Source organism: Talaromyces proteolyticus (assembly GCF_021365285.1).
Source record: "Talaromyces proteolyticus strain PMI_201 chromosome Unknown BGW36scaffold_14, whole genome shotgun sequence".
Taxonomy (NCBI): Eukaryota; Fungi; Ascomycota; class Eurotiomycetes; order Eurotiales; family Trichocomaceae; genus Talaromyces; species Talaromyces proteolyticus.
In genome coordinates, this window is record NW_025764290.1 from 533,459 (window position 1) to 553,010 (window position 19,552).

General features: G+C 47.6%; 8 protein-coding genes across 8 annotated transcripts; 4 read left to right on the top strand and 4 right to left on the bottom strand.

Moving 5' to 3' along the window:
• Window positions 1–338: 338 nt before the first annotated feature.
• BGW36DRAFT_65843 (uncharacterized protein) lies at window positions 339–1,629 on the bottom strand. Its single transcript, XM_046222496.1, has 3 exons — window positions 769–1,629; window positions 604–695; window positions 339–543 (listed from the first exon to the last, which is right to left on the bottom strand). Exons 1-2 carry the CDS (start codon window positions 1,393–1,395, stop codon window positions 633–635), a joined length of 690 nt encoding a protein of 229 aa, XP_046066264.1. The 5' UTR covers window positions 1,396–1,629; the 3' UTR covers window positions 339–543; window positions 604–632.
• Window positions 1,630–3,411: 1,782 nt separating this feature from the next.
• Window positions 3,412–4,113, top strand: BGW36DRAFT_364716 (uncharacterized protein; the record flags this gene model as incomplete). Its single annotated transcript, XM_046214582.1, has 1 exon — window positions 3,412–4,113. The coding sequence occupies one exon, from the start codon at window positions 3,412–3,414 to the stop codon at window positions 4,111–4,113; it is 702 nt and encodes a 233-aa protein (XP_046066265.1).
• A 527-nt stretch (window positions 4,114–4,640) lies between these two features.
• On the top strand, window positions 4,641–6,135 carry BGW36DRAFT_390032 (uncharacterized protein). Its single transcript, XM_046217422.1, has 2 exons — window positions 4,641–5,341; window positions 5,402–6,135. Exons 1-2 carry the CDS (start codon window positions 4,975–4,977, stop codon window positions 6,037–6,039), a joined length of 1,005 nt encoding a protein of 334 aa, XP_046066266.1. The 5' UTR covers window positions 4,641–4,974; the 3' UTR covers window positions 6,040–6,135.
• Window positions 6,136–7,170: 1,035 nt separating this feature from the next.
• BGW36DRAFT_440768 (aquaporin-like protein) lies at window positions 7,171–8,387 on the top strand (the record flags this gene model as incomplete). The annotated part of the gene is made up of 4 exons (XM_046221537.1): window positions 7,171–7,506; window positions 7,578–7,878; window positions 7,939–8,283; window positions 8,332–8,387. Exons 1-4 carry the CDS (start codon window positions 7,180–7,182, stop codon window positions 8,385–8,387), a joined length of 1,029 nt encoding a protein of 342 aa, XP_046066267.1. The 5' UTR covers window positions 7,171–7,179.
• Window positions 8,388–9,793: 1,406 nt separating this feature from the next.
• BGW36DRAFT_432950 (tripeptidyl-peptidase) lies at window positions 9,794–11,651 on the bottom strand (the record flags this gene model as incomplete). Its single annotated transcript, XM_046221201.1, has 2 exons — window positions 9,794–11,502; window positions 11,555–11,651. 2 exons carry the CDS (start codon window positions 11,649–11,651, stop codon window positions 9,794–9,796), a joined length of 1,806 nt encoding a protein of 601 aa, XP_046066268.1.
• A 965-nt stretch (window positions 11,652–12,616) lies between these two features.
• Window positions 12,617–13,647, bottom strand: BGW36DRAFT_307583 (NmrA-like family protein; the record flags this gene model as incomplete). The annotated part of the gene is made up of 2 exons (XM_046212252.1): window positions 12,617–13,324; window positions 13,384–13,647. 2 exons carry the CDS (start codon window positions 13,645–13,647, stop codon window positions 12,617–12,619), a joined length of 972 nt encoding a protein of 323 aa, XP_046066269.1.
• Window positions 13,648–14,922: 1,275 nt separating this feature from the next.
• On the top strand, window positions 14,923–15,838 carry BGW36DRAFT_390037 (uncharacterized protein). The gene has a single exon (XM_046217423.1). It carries the CDS (start codon window positions 15,068–15,070, stop codon window positions 15,566–15,568), a length of 501 nt encoding a protein of 166 aa, XP_046066270.1. The 5' UTR covers window positions 14,923–15,067; the 3' UTR covers window positions 15,569–15,838.
• Window positions 15,839–16,030: 192 nt separating this feature from the next.
• On the bottom strand, window positions 16,031–17,259 carry BGW36DRAFT_364723 (alpha-ketoglutarate-dependent taurine dioxygenase; the record flags this gene model as incomplete). The annotated part of the gene is made up of 3 exons (XM_046214584.1): window positions 16,031–16,143; window positions 16,199–16,533; window positions 16,610–17,259. 3 exons carry the CDS (start codon window positions 17,257–17,259, stop codon window positions 16,031–16,033), a joined length of 1,098 nt encoding a protein of 365 aa, XP_046066271.1.
• Between the last annotated feature and the right edge of the window lie 2,293 nt (window positions 17,260–19,552).

Consider the following 19,552-nt stretch of genomic DNA (forward strand, 5'->3'; position numbering starts at 1 on the left):
GATGATAATAGCAACCATTCGAATGACTGTAACCATATAAACCAACAATTGATACATGTATATTCAGGGAATAATAAGTAAAAGGAAAAACTTATTACCACCATGTATCCCTCTATCCCTTTATCACTTGATGTTTACTCAATATTAAGAAGTGGAATTTCCAGCTGCGCTGACAATACTCGTTAGCACAGAGTTCCCACCCCCGTAAACCCCCAGTATAGCATAATCGGTCATGGTATAAATAATGTTAGAGGTAGACCAGCTTGTAACCCTCCCCGAAGTTACGGTTTGGGTTGTGGTGACGAATTTTGTAATGGTTCGACTAGCAGCTTTGGTAGTTGTTGTAGTGAGTGTGGGTCTGAGTGTTGAGTAAACAGTAGAAATTTGCGGAGCAAGAGGTACCGGAGCTGTTGGGGCTGTTTGAGGAGGTGTTGTAGAAAAATTTTCTGTTGTTGTAAGGTAGCCAGTAGGTGAAATTATTGGAAACGGGATGCTAGCTGCCGTCGTAGTTAGGGTCGAGTTCTCCGGCTGGATATTTGGATTCTAAGTTAGAGTCAGTTAAAAGTCACCGTGTTGTTCATAGACATAGTATATGAAGCTTACGCGAGTTGAAATCCCAGGTGGTGTAAGACTCACTTCGATAGACGGCGTATGTGTGGATGAGGCCGGTTCAGTAGAAGGATATGTTGAGGATACTGCTGAAGGATTGGATGAAGGCGAATTCGAAGGCAGAATCTCTGTTGGATTTGAGGTCGGTATGACACATACCTCTGAGATACAAGCTGTTAGTGGAGCAGGCCCTGGTACCGGCGGAACGGATGTGAATGGGGCCAGCGTCTTCGTGCCAGCCTCTAAAATCTCCCGTTTCCATCCTGGCCCACTGCCAGGGAGCAGTTTGGATAATGGAGCAGCTGCCTCCATCATCGACTGCGTCGTCGTTACCGATATTCTTGTCTTGATGCTCGTGATTAGCATGACTACCACGAAGTGGGTTTCTGCCGGGATGCTCGATGTCACAGTCTCAAAGACGGTTTCGATGGCTTCGTCGGCAATTGTCGTGACAGTTTGAATGGCAGGTACTGTCACGGGAACGGTGACATATATTACTTGCTGATTCCCTGCAGGAGTTGCCGCTGTTGTTGTGTTTGATTGTTCTCCTGATTCCGGAGTGGAGATGGGATTAGCAGTGGCAGGCCCTGGAATATACCAAGTGCTGGTTATGAATTTTGTTGAGAGAAATGTCACTACCGTTGATTCCGGCTCAGAAATGCCTGCTACGTTATCATATTGGCTTCCTTTTCCATAAAATGCCGTGTATGTTGATACTGTTCTGTATGGTTTTGGCCGGGCTGTCACCAGGCTGGCTGTTGCGATCAAGGGTATTATCCACAACATTTCGGAATCGCTAAAATATTCGATAGATGGTTATCATCAGCCTCTCAAATGTGGACAGAAAATCAGTGTATATAGAGGATGGTGCGTTTCTTTGAGGGTGCCTCCAGGGGTGAGATGAAACAGCCATCTCTGAAAGAATTGTGTACAAAGAAAATGCCTCCATCACATCGATTGAGTCTTTGGTGATATTTTTACAGTCATTATCGAGATTTTAACCGAATTCATGTATACGGTCCCTTTTCAATAACCAGACTTTTGCGATGATCTGTTTTATGAACATTTCGAGACTTAGCGTTGGAAGAACTTGTATCATGAGGGCAAAGGTGATCACCTGACCTACCGTCCAACAAGACACCAATCGATCGGACCGTCATCGTTCTAGATCTCTTTGTTCGCCACAGAAGAATGACACTCATCATCTTAGATATATCAGGTGATGCAGACAAATATAGTAACGGAAACAAACTAGGACGCAATTGTAAACGATAGCTACGCGCGAATAATACTTGCATTATCAGGGTGACACCTTTGCGCAAGTATCAGAGGCATCTCAAATATTCGCAATAATAAGAATGATAAAAATAGTGCGCATCGCTTGCGTGGACTAATGAGTTATTTCGAAATGATCGAAGATGCGGTGAGCATGCCTTCGGAGCTCTGCATTTTTCCAGCTTGAAAAACTGACATATCCAGCTGCAGTAACCTTCCCAATGAAACACGTCTCCGAAGTGCCAATTGGCCGACGCAGAGCATACCAAGGATTCCATATGACAGGATTGTACCACCTCAGGCCGATCACTTCACTGAAGTCCAGGCAGAAGAATAATCATAATCTATAGCATGATACATGTAACATTGAATACATTATTGCAATTAACAGCTCGTGGACAGTTGGTCCGCAACGCAGCCACAGTAATCATCATAAAAATAATAATATGATGTCATGTACAGCCACCACACATCACCAGGCAGCCTCTTTTCTTGGCCTCTAAGTTGCTGCTATTTTTGCGACCGTCGGCTGTTGGGCCAATTACGGGCTTTTCGGCGGATAGAAAATGCATCCATTCCGGCAAGTTCCGTTTTACATTACATGTTTCTTCCAGATAGACAGTACAAACCTTATACAGTCTTGTCAGATGCTTAACATGATCGAAAACAATTCCGTTGGAGAATTATCATGCCACGCTTGGTATGGATTATTATTACAGCCAAGAGTCGTTTAATTGCACGCCCAGTCGCGCGCTGATCTTTGGCATAAGAAGCCGCAAAAGAAGAGCGGATTGTAAATTCATAGCGCAGAGTCAGACTAGTCTTAGACTAGCTCGCATCCGCTGGCCTAATAGTCTCGCGATGTTACAACCAAATTGGTTTAGTTTAGGTTGACAGAATGGTGCCTCCGTGGCTGTTCGAGAAAAGACTAGGGTCCCCTTCTCTCGCCCGAAATTAACCCAAAAGGTCTTGCCGAGCCTGCGTGGTTGCATGATAAACTACCTATACGTACGATACGTCAACTTCGTATACGTACGATACCGTCGTTACGTATTACTAGACCATGAGCCTTGAGCTATTACAGCTAATCGCCCACTTTTTCTTACTGGATCTCCGTTCTGTAACTTTCCATTACCTTTTCCCCCTGTGCTGCGCCATGAGGCGAGTCGCGATGTGGAGCATTCAATCTGATTTTAGCTCTGTTTCGGCGTCTTGGGGGCTGAGTTAGGCCCACTGATCAGGCATTTTGTCATGGCCTCGTCGAATGACCGAATGGCTGATCTTTCCTGCGACAGCTAAATGGGTCCGGGGAAAACGCGATCCGTCTGTTGGATTATTGCAGTGGTAAGCATCCTCAGGGCTGAGGCAGGGGGCCTTTTGGGATACTTAAAAGGGGCCTTTCCTCGCTGTTGGGAGACATTTAATTCCCATCCATCAGCATCGATACATCGTATTGAATAATATCAGCATCCACCTTCAACCCAAATTATTATCTCCATCTAATTGATCGCTCTCATCCCATACAACATGCAGTACAGACTCATCCTTGCGTCGGCCGCTTTCGCCGCCACCGCTCTTGCTGCCCCTCACCCAGAGATTACTGAAGCTCCTCAACTTCCTGCTGCAGCTCTGGCTCGCCGGGACTTCTGGAGTGATCTCGGCAGTGATTTCGGCGCAATTGGCACCGACATTGCCAATGGCTTCTCGTCCCTCGGCAACGAAATTGGATCTGATTTTAGCAGCGTCGGACACGGGATAACTTCCGATTGGAACTCATTTACCAGCTCCATCGCCAGTGTTGCGACCCCAGCTCCCTCCGACTACAGCAGCTGGGCCAAAAGCGCGTCCAGCCTCGCTGACCAAGCTGCTTCCGCCGCCTCCTCACTATCCAATGTCGCCAAGACTCAAACCAACTCCGATAAGGCCTCTGCCGAGTCTCAGTGGGCTTCTGACGCTGCATCTATTGCCCAACAGGAAAGCAGTGTCGCTGCCTCTCTATCTTCCAAGGCAGGAACTCCAGTTACAGCTGCCGCGACTACCACTGGCACAATCTCTCTCACCAACTCTGCCGGCTCGGTTACTGGTACCACCGTCGTCACTTCCACCGGCGCGTCTACTAAAGCGTCGACATCGACATCAACCGGTGCTGCTCCAGCTGCTACTGCTGGACTTGGCATGGGCCTTGCTGGTTTCGCCGGTCTCGTCGGTGCCGTCGCCGTTGCTCTGTAAACAGCATTTTATATAGCCGGGAATACTGATAATATCTCCTTTCTTTCTCCTTCTCGTGTTTCTGTTGCGCATCAGTCTGGGACCGCGATGGAGTTTAGGCTACGGGGATGGCGTTCTTTCATCGTTTGACCAATTCAAGATAGTTTTCAGTTTAATGCGTCATGAATCTACTTATTACATTAATATTTCCGTACGTTTCTTGCCTGTAAGCTTAGACTCGAAATCTGTGCGGCGCTGAGAGACTGGCTGCTAGTTAGTTGATGGTTAGTGTAAGCCGAAGGCGCAAGGGTTGTTATGAAAAGCGAAGATGCTATGGATTTTTGGCACGCGCCTAAGTCCTGACCACTTCAGAGAAACGAAGAAATAATCAGATAAATATGCAACAAACAATACATATAAAAACAAACAAACGCGTCGTGATAGTTGTTAAATCCTATCGCCGCCGCATCGAATATGATTGCTAAGCCTGGCTTACTAACTCGGTGTTCGGCCGTGATTTGTAATGTTCTGCCCAATCACAGCCTGCGCATACTTGAGAGGCCGAACAAAGTTTCGATTATTCATTGCATACACTTGTTCGGAATTTTTATAATCTGTTTTTGGAGGTCGATATTTAGCTTTCACCAATAACGAGGTCGGGGAAGATGCACTATGATGAAGCTCGCCGGCATCAGTTGATCAAGTCAGTTGGTCACCTTCTGACGTGGGAATTATAAAATCGTGCAACATTCCTCCAAAGAATGCATCTAGAAACAAGATTTAATAGCGTAATTTCATCTTTCTATAAGTTATCTCCAAGCTCTCGACAATTCTCGCAATACTTGCCTCATACTTTCGAGATTAATATACCAAGCAAATAAAATGGTCTCCTACAGAACAATCCTCACATCCCTCTCTACCCTTCCCTCCTCACTGCCCTCCGGCCTCAAGGCTGTCTTTGTTGGTGCAACATCTGGAATCGCTCAGAGCGTCCTTATCGAGTTCGCTCGTGCAACAGTCGGCAAATCGCCAACTCTTTATATTGTCGGCCGCAGCAGACAGGCCTCTGCGAAACTCCTTGAAGAACTCCATACGATCAACCCCAGTGCCACCATCGAGTTTATTGTACAGGATGTCTCGTTAATACAAGGCGTTGACGAAGCGGTTGTCGAGATTAAGAAGGATGGATTGGATAAGATTGATTATTTGGTTATGGCAGTAGGGTTCATCTCTTTCGAAGGAAGAAAAGGCAAGTAGCTGGTTTCAGTGAATGAAATGAAGAATGGTATATTAACGTAAATCAAAACAGAAACAAAGGAAGGCTTGGAACCCTCTATGACAACCCGATATTACTCTCGTGCTCGCTTCCTCCACCATTTCATACCACTACTCAACGCATCACCCAATCCGCATGTGCTCAACATTCTCGCCGGCGGCGAGGAAGGCCGGCTTAACCTGTCCGACTTGGATCTGAAAAATCCCAAGAACTACTCCATCACAAACGCGGCAGTACACTCCGCGACTATGTTAACCCTAACCCTCGAAAGATATGCTACCTCCAACCCCAAAATCAGCTTTGTCCATTCTTTCCCGGGCATCGTCGCAACGCCCACCTTGAAGAAGGGGTCTTCGGGACTACTTGGCTATGTGATGCGCTGGCTTATTGCACCAATGGCCTCGGTTTTCGGTATGAGTGTCGAGGAATCTGGGAAGAGGGGGCTTTTTTACTTGACGAATGCGAGGTACACAGTTGATGAGACGGAGAGTCTGGCTGCAGATATTCCAGAAGGGCTAGACAAAGCGCAGAGAAGTGAGGGAAATGTTTTCCTTGTGGGTCGAGATAGTGAGAGCGTTGGGAATCAGGAATTACTGGCAGATTTGAGGCAGAATACGGAGACGGTGTGGAAGCACACCAATGAAGTTTGGAACGCTGCGACCTCGGCTTGAAGTTTTATCTCATATGTCTGTATGATATAATAATAATTGAATTTGTTACAAGTACTGGGATAGATTATTACACGTGGATTTTACTCGACGATCCAGCATCAACATCGAAGTTCTCAGATTGGTATGATTACGATACAGCTCACTTTATGGACCGGCCTTTGTAGCTACATGAACCCAATGCGACATCCTTTCATTTTTAAACCTTTATGCTAAAAAAAACAACAAGAGCCGCACTCAGACATTAATAATATGATTATAGTATATATGGTTTGACTGTTCTGATTACCGGGATTTCTAGCCCAACCCAGCATGCCAACAGGTTTAGCTCAATCGCAATAAAATTTTCGGCACAATTAACATTGTTTAATTAATTTCTTTCCGACCTATATTTCTCTACTAATATTATCAATGGCTCAATCTATATTCACATTGAATCGAATCACTTCCCATATAGATGGTAAAGCGTAAGATGATTGGCCAATCGAGTCTTTCCGTTTCCGGCGACGACTCGCATGTAGCCAACTCATCCTGCCAACCAAAGTGTGAGATTTCAGCCACAACATCAAAAAGTCGTCCACAATCTATAAATCGGCATTTTAATCTTCCTCAATCTACTCCTTCTGACAGGCAAGGTGACAGTTTCCCTATACGGTATGTAGTGCCGGGTTAGGCCATCTCAGCCATGGTCACCACAATCTAGACCTGCGGTGAAAACCATTACTTATTGTCGGTAGCCAATGGCGAGCTTTGAAGCCTACTATATGATTCAGTTTAGCTTCCCTTACCCTCAACCATTGGACTTCCATATTCCCCCTCAAGCCACTTTCGGCTTTGGCTGAAATGCGTCCTTGGTTGATAGCTCTTGGGTGTTACACTGAGAAGTGGAAGACATTTGCACTCCGAAGTCAATTGATCACCTCGGTAAGACATTGTCGCCGCTTTTTGTGCTCTTGAGGTCGTCCGGAGAGAGAGAGTCATGACGTCTGCTATTTCTGATAGCATGTGGACGACGGCGGATATAAGACAAGGCCGTCCTCATAAACTTAGGATGTTTAAGGTAAATTTCGCTATTTCTAGCTCTTTGGATACCTATAGAATTCACTCATTCTAATTTCACTTAACCGTTGAATTACCATTAATATGCCGTCCTTTAGATCCCACAAAGCTCGCCAAAATGGCGGCTTGGCCCCGATTTCTCAAAGCCGAGGAGCCATGCAGCTACCCATGCTCAATCTCGCCGATACCTCACGCAACAATGCTGTTGCTGCCCTTGGAGAATTCGTGGGAACTTTTCTATTCCTCTTCTGGTCTTTCGCAGGAACCCAGATCTCCAATACCCCTATGCCCCCGGCTGGATCAAACCCCAACCCGTCTGCTTTGTTGTATGCATCTCTCGCTTTCGGGTTCTCGTTGACAGTCAACGTATGGGCCTTTTATCGCATTACAGGAGGGCTTTTCAATCCTTCGGTATGATATTTCATCATTAAATTATTATTGTTGAAAACCGCATTTCAATGCTGATAGCTTTTCTCGCACAGGTTACAATGGCACTGTTTCTTGTTGGCGGACTTCCAGCGATTCGCAGCGTTATACTCGTTGTTGCTCAGATTCTAGGAGGTATCTGTGCAGCAGCTGTAGTATCAGCTCTGTTTCCAGGCGCTCTTAATGTCGAAACTACTCTAGGTGGAGGTGCCAATGTCGCCCAAGGGCTTTTCATAGAGATGTTCCTCACCAGTCAACTGATCTTTGTGATTATCATGCTGGCTGTCGTCAAGCACAAGTCCACTTTTCTGGCCCCTGTTGGAATTGGTCTCACCTTTTTCCTGACTGAGCTTTGCGGTATGCGTGAACGAAATTATCTTATTTTCTTCAATTAAGTCGATCCTAATCAACACATAGGAATATATTACACTGGCGGCTCACTCAATTTTGCACGGTCCCTTGGCCCTGCTATCGTCAACCATCACTTCCCACACTATTTCTGGATCTACTTCCTCGGCCCTCTCTTGGGTTCAGGTCTTGCCTCTGGTTTCTACGCACTCCTTAATATGATGCGGTACCAAACCGTTAATCCTGGGCAAGATTGCGATAGCTCTGAGACGGCGACTCTCATGACCACCCAGTCTCTGTCTAACCACAGCGCTGCCACTGGTGGTGCAGGATATCCCTCGACAGCGACACCGAAGCATCAGAGGAATGAGTCGGAAGCTACTGCAGCGAGTCCCACGTACAATTATACGAATGGTTCCCATGGGGAGGACCCCAATAACATATCGTCGGTGCCCGCTGCAGCTCAGCACGGTCAATCGGATTCCGTTTATGAGAAACAGGGTGAGAATGCAGTGTAGCCTTGAAGCACTTACTAGAGGAATAATGAATCTAGAATTGAAGTTGAATGGTTTGAATGAGACATTTGATGTGTATTGAAACATGGACATGTGGGGATCTGATTATTCTATAATTATCTTGAGCAATCATGGGGCGGGGCTGGTGAACTGATAAATTTCTGGTTTATTTATTATACCTAATAAATCTTAAAAGCAAGACTTACTTTAATATCATCATGCATCTAAATTTCAGCCTATTCAAACTCAATATTATTAGTTTAAGCGGTCCCTTCTAACATCTTCACAAACTCATCCCCCAAAGCCCGCAGCGATTGGATTTCCACAGCTCACCACTTCTTTATCAACAGTTAAATATCCCAACTTCTCCCTTACTCCTTCGACCATCACTGCACCTGCATCCCCAAGTGATCCTTCTGTCTTCTTAACCTCTCCAGCCAGTATTGTCTCTACCACCTATTCCTCCACATCACTCCAACCGGTAATCTCGTAACCCTTATACGCAAAGTCACCATCACCAGCCAACCTTGTACTCAAGAACGCATAAGGTCCATGACTATGATTGTTCTATATTCACTTGAATAACTGCAATACTACGGGCACATGGATGAGACAGCTTTCCCTACTCTGGTTATGATCAGCTATCACAACTACATATTCCATATGCCAGCGAGGTGATGCAATGATTAGTGAGGATGCTACGCGGAGAAGAAATATTATTTAGCCTGAATTCGTTGTTTACGATCGGAAAAACAGGTGATGATGATTGGCAGCATACTTAGGGCTTCTTCTCACGTCTCAACCCCGCACGGTATTTCTCCACTCTGGGGAGAATGGGGAGTCTGGGGAATCAATCTACCGAACCATGCTAGTATGGAATATAGGGGTAGGAAAGAGGTGGATTACAATGATTTAGATAGGCAATGTTTATACTTTACCTATCCCATGACTATAACAACTTCAATTCCTAAAGTATATGCGCATAAGGAGCATATTAAAGCATTGACAAAATTAGCAGAAACTAAGGTGTCATTTCGCTGCATGTGGCCGTCTAAATTAGTCTTCCAAAAACCCTATTGCTTCTCTAGTCGAATTAGAGGACTATTGTGTCATGACCTATTACTAAAGTAGTAAACTGCAGGTTTAACGTTGCATTGTCCGTTCCAGCGTCTTATGCACTACGCGGGAGGACCTGACACATGGCAGGAAAGATCTGGAAGGCTGTTTGTAGCTGATTATACTGGAGTGGTGCGGCTGAATTGGCAGTTTTATTACATTTATACGGTCCGGTCTAGTGATTGCTTGTAATAGGTTAAAGATGATTGTAAGGATATTCGGGCAGTGGATTTATTTGTGTACACTGCATCGTAACTAACATGTTAATACATATTGAGTATAGAATGTTACTTTTAAGCTGCCAAGGCCAGGGCCTTGAGTTTGGGGAAGTTGGGTGTGCCGTAGCCAGTAACGGGGTCCCAGCCAACAGCAGCCTTCCAGCTAGCACCAGGAACAACAGCACCGCCAGGGAGCTGGCTCTGATTGAAGCGGCTGAGACCGTTGCAGCCAGCGCTGCCACCGGTGGTTACATCGTTGAGACCCTTATATGCCTTGCTGTAGATCCAGGGGTTCAAGAAGCCTAAGGTAGACTTGCCGGCACGCAGACGGGCGTCGTTCAGGAGAGCCACGATAGCGGCGAAGGTGGGGCCAGAAGCAGAAGTTCCTTCGAACCCGCCCAGGCTGCCCTTGTCGTAAACCGCAAAGTTAACACCCTGTGCAGAGACGTCGGGGAATCCACGGCCGGACTTGTTGAAGAGCCCTTCCCATTCGTCAGCCAGGCCAGTTGCCAGGTAGGCAGCGACGGCATCGTCCTGGTAGGATGGGCGAGCCCAGAGATCGGAGAATCCACCGGATGAGAACGCGGCGGCGGTCTCATTCCAATCCTGGGTGGCACCGACGGAGGTAACCCATGGACAGGTTGCAGGGAATTGAGGCAAGAAGTGGGTGGTGTTTTTGCCGTCATTGGTAACGCATCCAGAACCGACGCCAGAATCACCAGACGAAAAGATGACGGAGACACCTCGGCTGCCAAGCTGCTTGTACAGATCGCAGACGGATTCGGCGTATTTAGGGGGAATGGTTTGCTCGTCTTCGCCGTATGAGGTGGAGATTACTTGAGGTAGCTGGTCCTGAGGCAGTTTCAATACTCCTTTCAAGAAGTCGAGGTATGGTTCGTTCTGGTTATTGCTTGGGTCCGGTTCATTGATGTCGGGTACCAACTCTCCAAGGCCACCAGTCGAGAACTCAGTGACAGGGAGAGGAGATGACAGACCAAGAATGTACTGCAGATCCAAATTGGCCTCACCACTGTCATCAATGTTGTCGGTCTGGTTGTTCTGTCCGTTGTTGAATTCGATGACGGTGAAATTCTGGCCAATCGCCCATGGAGCCAACTTCTTCTCAAACTTGGCTAGGTCGTCATATCGAGCATATTCCTTGAGGTAGCTGGAGAAAGCAATCTTGCTACCGCTCTTGGGGTCGGCAGTATAGTTACCCACTCCGTATTGCTTTTTGAGGCAAGTAGGGGTGACAACAGTGCCGCATTGGTCGGCTCCACTGAGACTACCAGCCTGCACAGCATTGCGATGGGCTTGGCTGAGCAGCTTGCCACGAGAAGTGGTGTGCATAGGACGAATGCCGCCAAAACGAGTGGTGGGCTGGATCATGTAGATGTGTTCAGCGACATCATCTGGAACGGAGTAGTGCAGGGTACGGAGACTGCGGTGTCTCTGGACCTGGTTGGTGTACCACTGAAACTGGGTGTCTAGCAACTCGTTCGCGATCCCGACAGTGGTGGTGAAATCAATCCAGTCAGCATCCTGTGCGATATCGGTCACACCAGCGGACTGCAACCAGCTAACAACAGACTCGGCGGCGCGATCGGACGGGAGCAGCATCTGCTTCATCTCGTCGTGCGACTGGAAGTGTTGTCCATACTTGGCGTTTCCAGGGGTGGCCATGTCCAAGACCGCCTGTTCAAAGCCAGCAGCGTCATTTTGCTGCAGAGCGATCTGAAGACGGATCTTTTGGGTGCTGGGAGCGTTGGCGGTGTACTTCCATCCTGCAAACTCGTCAGCACCGAACTCCGCCAGACGATGGGACACTCAACAAACCTTCTGGAGCCACGCGGAGCTTTTCGATGACCTCGCCAGTAGCCGACGAAGCCAGCAGCGACAGAGCTGCGACGGAGAGGATGTCACGGCCGAACATTGTGAGATTGCTTGCTTGCAAAAGGACAAGAGTTACATGGTCGGGGGGATTGAGGGGCGTCTCTGGTTAAGTAGTACCTATTCGTGCCATGGCTGCGACATTGGCAGTGTACTGTGATCACTCCACACAATTTACGAGCGGTCCCCAGCAATGCATCATGGCCAGCCAGTAACAAGGCGGCGCCCCTTGAAGGCCAAGGGGCCGGTGGCGTGCGGTGGATCGCCAACGCAGATCGTGCATCTCGCAAGACTGACTAGGAGGGCTAGCAATTACTTTCAACAAACCAACGAATTGACATCAATTGGCCCCCCTCGTATCTTGAACAGCATCATCACGACGCTCAAACCCACGAGCAAACCGGCGTCATGTGTGAACCGGACGGTGATAGCGAGAAGCACGAGAGAATTCGGAGGAACGATGAAATACGGACAGGACCCGCGGCGGGCTCAATTGACGCAACCCAAGACGGCTTTTCGCGGCTGAATAAGCCTGCTCCCTGGACAAGACGAGTATAGATCGGCGCGGTTATCTGAGGCAATCAGGCTGCCACTTTCTCTTGCATATTACCGTTGCATTCGATTAAGCATAATCTCATCATCTGGGAGGGGAAGACCTTGCTCATCGCTGCTTGGCAGTAATCACGGAGAGTCGCGGCGCAATGATTTATCTTCTCAACGACGATTCTCATCAACCAAGTCCGCTGGATACTCCGCACACAAGAAATAAGACTTCATGGCGGAGAATATAAATAGCCCACGATCGGCGTTGAATTTCAGCCTCTCCCGCGTCAACGTGTAAACATAGAGAATCAGACAATAGGCCAATTATCATTCTTATTAAGAGAATGTCCAATGTTATCTAGAGAAAAGTCAAAGTGCTGCAATTATTCAAATGATAAAGTGCCGAAGGACGAATACAATTTTTATTACTTATTATACATCTGTATGCAGCCTGTCACGTGCACATCACAACTGCAGTTCATGCCACTGCTGGCCCTCAATCTGCCTCCTGACAGTAGTCTCAAAATCCTCCGGCTCGCGCCCCAACATATCCGTCAGCAATGGCGTAACGACACTACACTCGCCTTGACTAATCGCCGTCCACGCTGTCGCCCAGCCTTTACTCAAATCAACGCCGTGATACGTCAACATCGGCGCATTTTGCGGTTGCGCCGCGAACTCGTCGACCGAGACCTTTTTAATCCGCACATCCCTCCCCAGGATCTTGTTCAACACCGCTACCATCTCCGCGAGCGTCAACGACTGCGCACCAGATAACAGCAGCGTCTTGTTGATATACGGAAACCCTAGTGGGTTACGCGCATATGTAGCGATAATTTTGCCCGTTGCCTCTCCCAGCTCATCGCGCTTCGCCCATGCCACGCCCGGCCCGGACCCATCGTGCGGGATCTTGATTTCGTCGACAGGCTTTCGAGGGTCGAAGAAGGCGGTGTAGATGGGGAAGGACTCGGAGTAGAGACCCTCGCGAATGACGGTATACGTAAAGCTCGGCCTGGTACGCGCGAGTTGTTTGAGGTATGCTTCGGTGTCGAGGTGAGCCTGCATCACCAGCGCTGTGGATTCGCTAGTCAGGTTTCCAGCAAAGGCGAGGGAGGAGTAGAAAATATGGGTGACACCGCTGCGTAGAGCGGCATCGATTGCAATGCGATGGGCCTGGATAAATAATAAATGTGTCAATTGATGTATTCCTGAGAAGAAAGCGCAGAACTCACCCTCGAGCGATGCTCATGTTCGCAGGACGCATACGAAATTAGAAACAGCGCGCCAACCCCATCGAACACGCGCTCCAACGTAGCTGTATCGTCATAGTCTGCACGACGAACGACGACACCTAGGCGACTCTCTGCGGCGAGTTTGTCGGGATTGCGAGCGATCAGGATGACTCTAGAGGCGGGGACGAGGGAGAGAAGATGTTTGACGGTACTTCCTCCAAGACCGCCAGTAGCGGGGAAAATACCGAGTTTGCGCTCTGCCATGGCTCCTTACTTACAGGGTCTTAATATGGTAAGAAAGAGTGTTCATGAGACTCAATTGACTGTTTTTCAGCTTGTAGTATGGGTATCATGTCGACTTATATCTTCGCCAGCTAGTACCGCGGATATACATGAAAATCATTTCGTCATGGAGAATCACCGGAACCGGAACCTGTGAAATCTGGTGCGTTAGTCATAAGTCCGCTAACTTTAAAGAGTATTTCTATCTTATCAAGATAGGGCGTTAGAAGTTGCACGTCTAGGAATCTCTGCAGGTACCTGATTTCGCATCCACCCAAGGGAGCGGAGTACTTAATAATCACCGTGTGTCGGATAAACGGATAACAACTCCGCAGAGTATTACAGTATTAAATATCAAGTTTTGTAGATATTTCAATTTAAAATTGATGGAGACCCAGTACACAGATTCGATGCGGAGAGTACATGTGTATCTAGCAGGTCCGTCCGGTGTGAGTCGTGGACTAAATATTAGGAAGTCTAAGCTGATATCAATTGATTGGTAGATATGTGTGCTATACCAGGTGCTGGGGTTTAAACCCCCCCAAAAATAGCAATTGATGTATTATGAGATCGAGATTATTGGATATATAAGGGCCTTTATATAATCTTCATTCTTTTTAAAATCAACGCTGTCGTTCTATGATTAGTACAAAGAACCAATTAATCATACATATACTGGCATACAGACTACTGGGGCCCATCAACATAATAAATTATACTGTTGACCTAAGAGATATCACTTATTCTAGATACACCTTCACAGCTTGACCTGTCATATGCATCTCGATAAAACATTCTATTTGTAGATGACATAGCAGACATTGATATTGATAATATAATGCATTATTGTTCCACTAGCGAATCGATAGTGACAAAAGCTCTGGACCAATCAGAGTGGCCCGGTGGAGCGCAGCTTGAAACCAGATCAACCAGGGGGATCCTCCAGACAGCCTGTCCCGTACCAGATGCAATCACGATGGGAAAGAAGGGAAGATCAAACAAAGGGTAGTATATTCCTGCCAAGCATTTGCTTTGTCAATACATAATTGCATGTGTCTGGAAAAATAACAATGATGCAAGAACAACGAGTTGTAAAGAACGACCCCGGATTTGCTGTTGGGCGCTAGTGGCACCACCGCCGTCATCCCGCCCCACTAAATACTGTTTCCAGAAGAATGATCAGCATGTCATTGGCCGAAGCTGCTAGTGTGTGGTCAAATATAGAGTCAGCGTGAGACATAACTGAGATTTAATAATATTTATTCCTGTTTGCTGAGCTGTTCGTGAATATTTCTTCTCCCTGCCCTGTCTGCAATCTTCTCTCTTCAACCTCACAATCCTGACCTCACACTTCCATCCTTCATCGTCAATCATCATTTGACCTCTACAATAAAACACCAAAATGTCTCTCTCCAGCTCAATTTCCACAGGCACCGCCTCCGCCGCAACCGCCACTGCTACAACCACAGCCTGCAACGTCAATTACGAAATTCCAACAAAGGACGCCGCCTGCGCCCTCCTCACCTCGTCCAACTCCACCGCCATACTCAAGGACTGCTGCGGCGTGGCGGAGATAAACTCGATCAACAACGGATGTTCTTCATACTGTCTGGCACAGGGCCAGGATATCGGCGACTTGACAAGCTGCTTCTATCGCAACGGCGCGTCGGCTAACAGTGTGTACTGCAATGAAGTCAACAAGACCGCCACCGCGACTGCTTCAATCACTGGGACCGCAACGGGAACGGGATCAACGACTGTACTGACGGGCACGGCCACGGGTACTGGGGCGACTGCTTCGTCGACGACCGGAGCGGCTGCTCCTGCAGCGAAGGTATCTGTGGGTGGGGTGGGTGTGTTGGCGCTGATGTTCTGCTCGGCGCTGTTAAGGGTTTTTGCTTAGGAAACTGTTATGATGATCGGAGTTGGATAATACAAACTTTGAAACTGTTATGATGATCGGAGTTGGATAATACAAACTTTCGGGTTGTGAGCTGGAATCTTAATGAGCGCGAGATGGTCATACTTTCTTTTGTTGTGTATAATTAAATGCCCCCCTACTTAATTTGATACCGCTGATTGAGAATGACATGACAAGTCATGTGCATACGTTTGTTATGCCCAACTACTCTCTGTTGACATGGGTAAAAACACTAAAATTATATTGACGAGATGAATCAATTATTTCATTACTTTCTCATAAATATAGATATACCCGAATATGTAAAGAAAACAGTCTAGGTCGTCAGTCTATAGTTGAGCTCCCAATCTGCCAATCCCAGTCAACTCCCGATAAAATCAACACGATAAACGCCTTGTCCTGTCTATTTGGATATTAAACGAGGTGATTGTCGCTTAGATGAAATCACTTTTCTCTAGCATTCACTGGAATTGGCTTCTCGCCCAGTGCACAGAGTCGGAAAATGTGTCGGGGCTTAGCGCCGGTGTCCTCGTCAATGTAGTCTACTACCGCGGAGTCTGAAAGGATATTAACTTATTACACACAATTAAAAACAAGGTAGAGGACGCTTACGCATCGTCGAACGATTGTCGAACATGACAATCGTACGCGGCTGCCACCGGACACGAGCCTGGAAGTCATGTCCCGTGATCATGTGCTGCATGAGGAATTCCTGCATGGTATGGAACTCGGGCTCTTTGAGACCCTGGATCTTAGTGATGAATTCACCATTGATAAAAAGACATTTCTCGCCAGTCACGGGATGCACCCGTACAAGTGGATGCACAGTCTGGACCGAATCTTTACGCACTAGCCCTCCGGTCAATCGGGCATGGTTGATCATCTTGGACGACGAATGAACAGCTTTGAGTCCGTCGATGAAGGATTGGAAAGTGGGGGATAGTCTCCTGCAGATCAGAGAGGAAAAATTAACATTGATCCAGTCGATTGGTTCTTCATGTGACGCAAAAGCTTAATACTTACTTGTATGCAGCGTCTGTCGCGGCAAAGACGGTGTCTCCACCAACGTCGGGACCCTGCAGCAGACCCAACAGGACATAGGCCGGCGGCTGAATCTCATAGCTGACATCCTGGTGCCACAGCGTTGTCGTGGTTCGCTGCTCCAAGAAGCGGTTGATCTCGTCCACATTGCCGTCGCGGTGGATGATATGGAAGCCAGGGTATCCCTTCATGGACCCCGAAATGGGCTGGTAATTCGGTTTGCCGAAATGCCGCATGAATTCATACTGCGCCTCGGGTCCAGCGTCAATTAAGTCTTGTTCGGGGAACGCGACGACCTTGCGCTCGGAAATGAGGAGTGCGAGCTCATCTTTAGCCGCATCGGACAACTTGTTCAATTGCACCCCTTCCACAACACTGCCGATGCACGGCTGGATATGCGACACTTTGGTACCAGCAGGTAACAGGTTCGGCTTAGACTTGTCCTGCACGCGCAAGGCGGGGTCTTCATACTCAAAGGGTTGCAGCGGGTCAAACCAGATCTTATCCCATGTAGGCAGATATTTAGGGTATTTCACATTTTTTTCCAAATCGTCAGACACTTTAACGTAAGGAATATTGATATCATAGCTTATCGGCTTTTCAGCCTGAGTAAGCGTGACTGTTTGGGACATGGTATGACGGGCCTGGTGGCCTTGTGAGTGGCCTGTTCGCAGATAGAGGGTTGGGGGTGGGAATAGAGAATTAAATAAGCTGGCGAGGTTGCCGCGCGAAAATAAAAAGAAAAATTCGTCTTGTGACGCGCTCAGAGGACTATAAATCCCTCAAGAGGACCCAAAATCCAGACGACTTATGATTTCTTGTTTGCAAGAGCTCCCCCACCTAGGCCCAATTAGAAACTTACCAGCAGCATTGTCTTTTCCACTTGCATCTGTTGTGCCGTTGGACTTGCAGCTAGGCTTATGCTCAGGGGGTTATCTTCCACACGAAAGGTCTGCTAGCTTGCCTAGCGAAGAGATGAATCTCTCGCCATGATATCACATGGGAGATTACCTCCGCGAGGTTGACCCATGAAAGTAGCGGTCAGGACGGAGTCATCTGTGAAATGAGACCAGCGCTACAGAATGGGAGCCACAAATCGGAGCGATTACGACATGTTCAAAAAGCCCTCGCGAATTTGCTAGATGTCAGCCCGTGGGAAAGCTAGTGGCTAGGACGGCGCGGTTGATAATTTGATATGGTGACTCGGTCGCGGCGACACAGGATCGACTGGCACGAGCGATACCGGATCAGAGCACGGAAATATTGCCAATTTGCCATGGTCCCGGGATCATGATAACGACATCAAAAGATAAAGGAGCATGGAGCAAAGCACCTGCATGATTGGCCGCTATATCCCTGCTGATAGTGCATGTTGATGCATCGACGACGACACCAAACTCAATCCAGCGTTATCAGGCTATCAGAATCCCTACCCACGTTATGAAGAGTGGGGCGAGGAAAAGTCGTTAGAGTCCGCTAGCCACCAATGCCGATTCGAAGCTGCGTCGCCTTCGACAATGGAAACTTTATTATGGGTGTTGTGCGAGAAGCTGGAGAGGGGGAGGAAATTATCGGGTAGGCTGCTAGAGCCTGTGCAAAGTTTGGAACGGCTGGGGTAGCACCCGCGTTTTCTCCAGATACTGTGAGTAAACAGCCATCGACCGCATTTTGGTCGCAACGGTTGCTTGTCATAACTATACGTTATTGTATCCGTCAACAACACCAGCTTGCATGCAGTCCGGCGTACGCCTCAATGGACAATAACGTGATTAGCATCCCGACGGTGCGCCGTGGAACCCACCCAAGGCGACCGATAGTTATCTTTTACGAAGGAGCCCACAAGGTGCTGGAGCGATGGAGCACCCATCATGCAGTTGACTCCGAGGCGAGCCGGTCAGCATGACTATCACCTATTGTCATGAGCCGAATATTTTTGCCATGGATGCGAACAATAATGTAGGTTCGATGTGAAACGTGCCGCGCGAGCTGCTCTAGCTTGCATACCTGGCTGTCCTACCGGATGGAACCAATCTGCTCATTATTAGTATCCCTATTAAACGGAGGACTGGATGCGCGACCGATAACCCGCTGGCTGCGGTGAATTATTAGGTTAGCGGATACTAGATCATAATTCACCGCTGCCCGAGGTTTAGTCTGCCCAGCACGTCAACCCCTTTGCAAATTGGTTTTTGTTGATAATTAGATGTCATGCTTCTTGGCAGTTGCTGCATGGTTGATCTGTCTGGGCATGTTTCATCTTTTGATTGGAGGACGTTAAGGTTGAAATAATATAATATCCAGATAATACCCAGCAGACAATATATCCAGACTTAACCATCCTGCGCCATTTCCAAGTGGTGAATTGCCGTTGTTAAGTGTGTTGGGGTTTTTTGGTCTTTAACCTAGAGACTAGTTGCCCTTCTTGGCTAAGCCGGCGAACCGCTAGAGTATGGAGAGCATTCATGAAACTTGGCTACTTTTTCCATTCGGCAAAAGAACACGGAACACCCGTGCTAGAAAAATAGCAAATTGACGACTTTCGCTCATTGGTGCTCGGAAAAAATCCCATCTCGCCCCGATCACGTCTGCTCGAACTAATGTGGATTATCTTTGTCTTTGCTGTAGGTGAAAACAGAATGCACGGTTCTCATTCCGTTATCATGAGTCGTACATACATAGTAATTGGCAATGGCTCGGAAAATACCCGAGCCTCAATACGAGCCTGCACAGACAAATCTTGACTGACGATGCGATGCTATTTTGCCGAGTATTTCCCACCAAAGAACAGTCGATATCTCACCGCTTTACGCAGTTCGCATCATAAGTTGTCGTTATCAGGAAACCAAATCCCTAGAATATTTCGGATCCACCAGGAAATACTTCTAGCCTCTAAGGCAGCGTTCGCATGTTTACTATCCATTATCG

Bases quoted from the DNA above. Each gene is read 5' to 3' on its own strand.
- BGW36DRAFT_65843 (XM_046222496.1), bottom strand. From the start codon at position 1,395: ATGTTGTGGATAATACCCTTGATCGCAACAGCCAGCCTGGTGACAGCC. The intron at 696-768 runs GTATGTGTCATA...ATCCTTCAGCAG, and splicing joins TAACAGCTTGTATCTCAGAG to TATCCTCAACATATCCTTCT.
- BGW36DRAFT_390032 (XM_046217422.1), top strand. From the start codon at position 4,975: ATGGTCTCCTACAGAACAATCCTCACATCCCTCTCTACCCTTCCCTCC. The intron at 5,342-5,401 runs GCAAGTAGCTGG...AAATCAAAACAG, and splicing joins CTCTTTCGAAGGAAGAAAAG to AAACAAAGGAAGGCTTGGAA.
- BGW36DRAFT_390037 (XM_046217423.1), top strand. From the start codon at position 15,068: ATGTCTCTCTCCAGCTCAATTTCCACAGGCACCGCCTCCGCCGCAACC.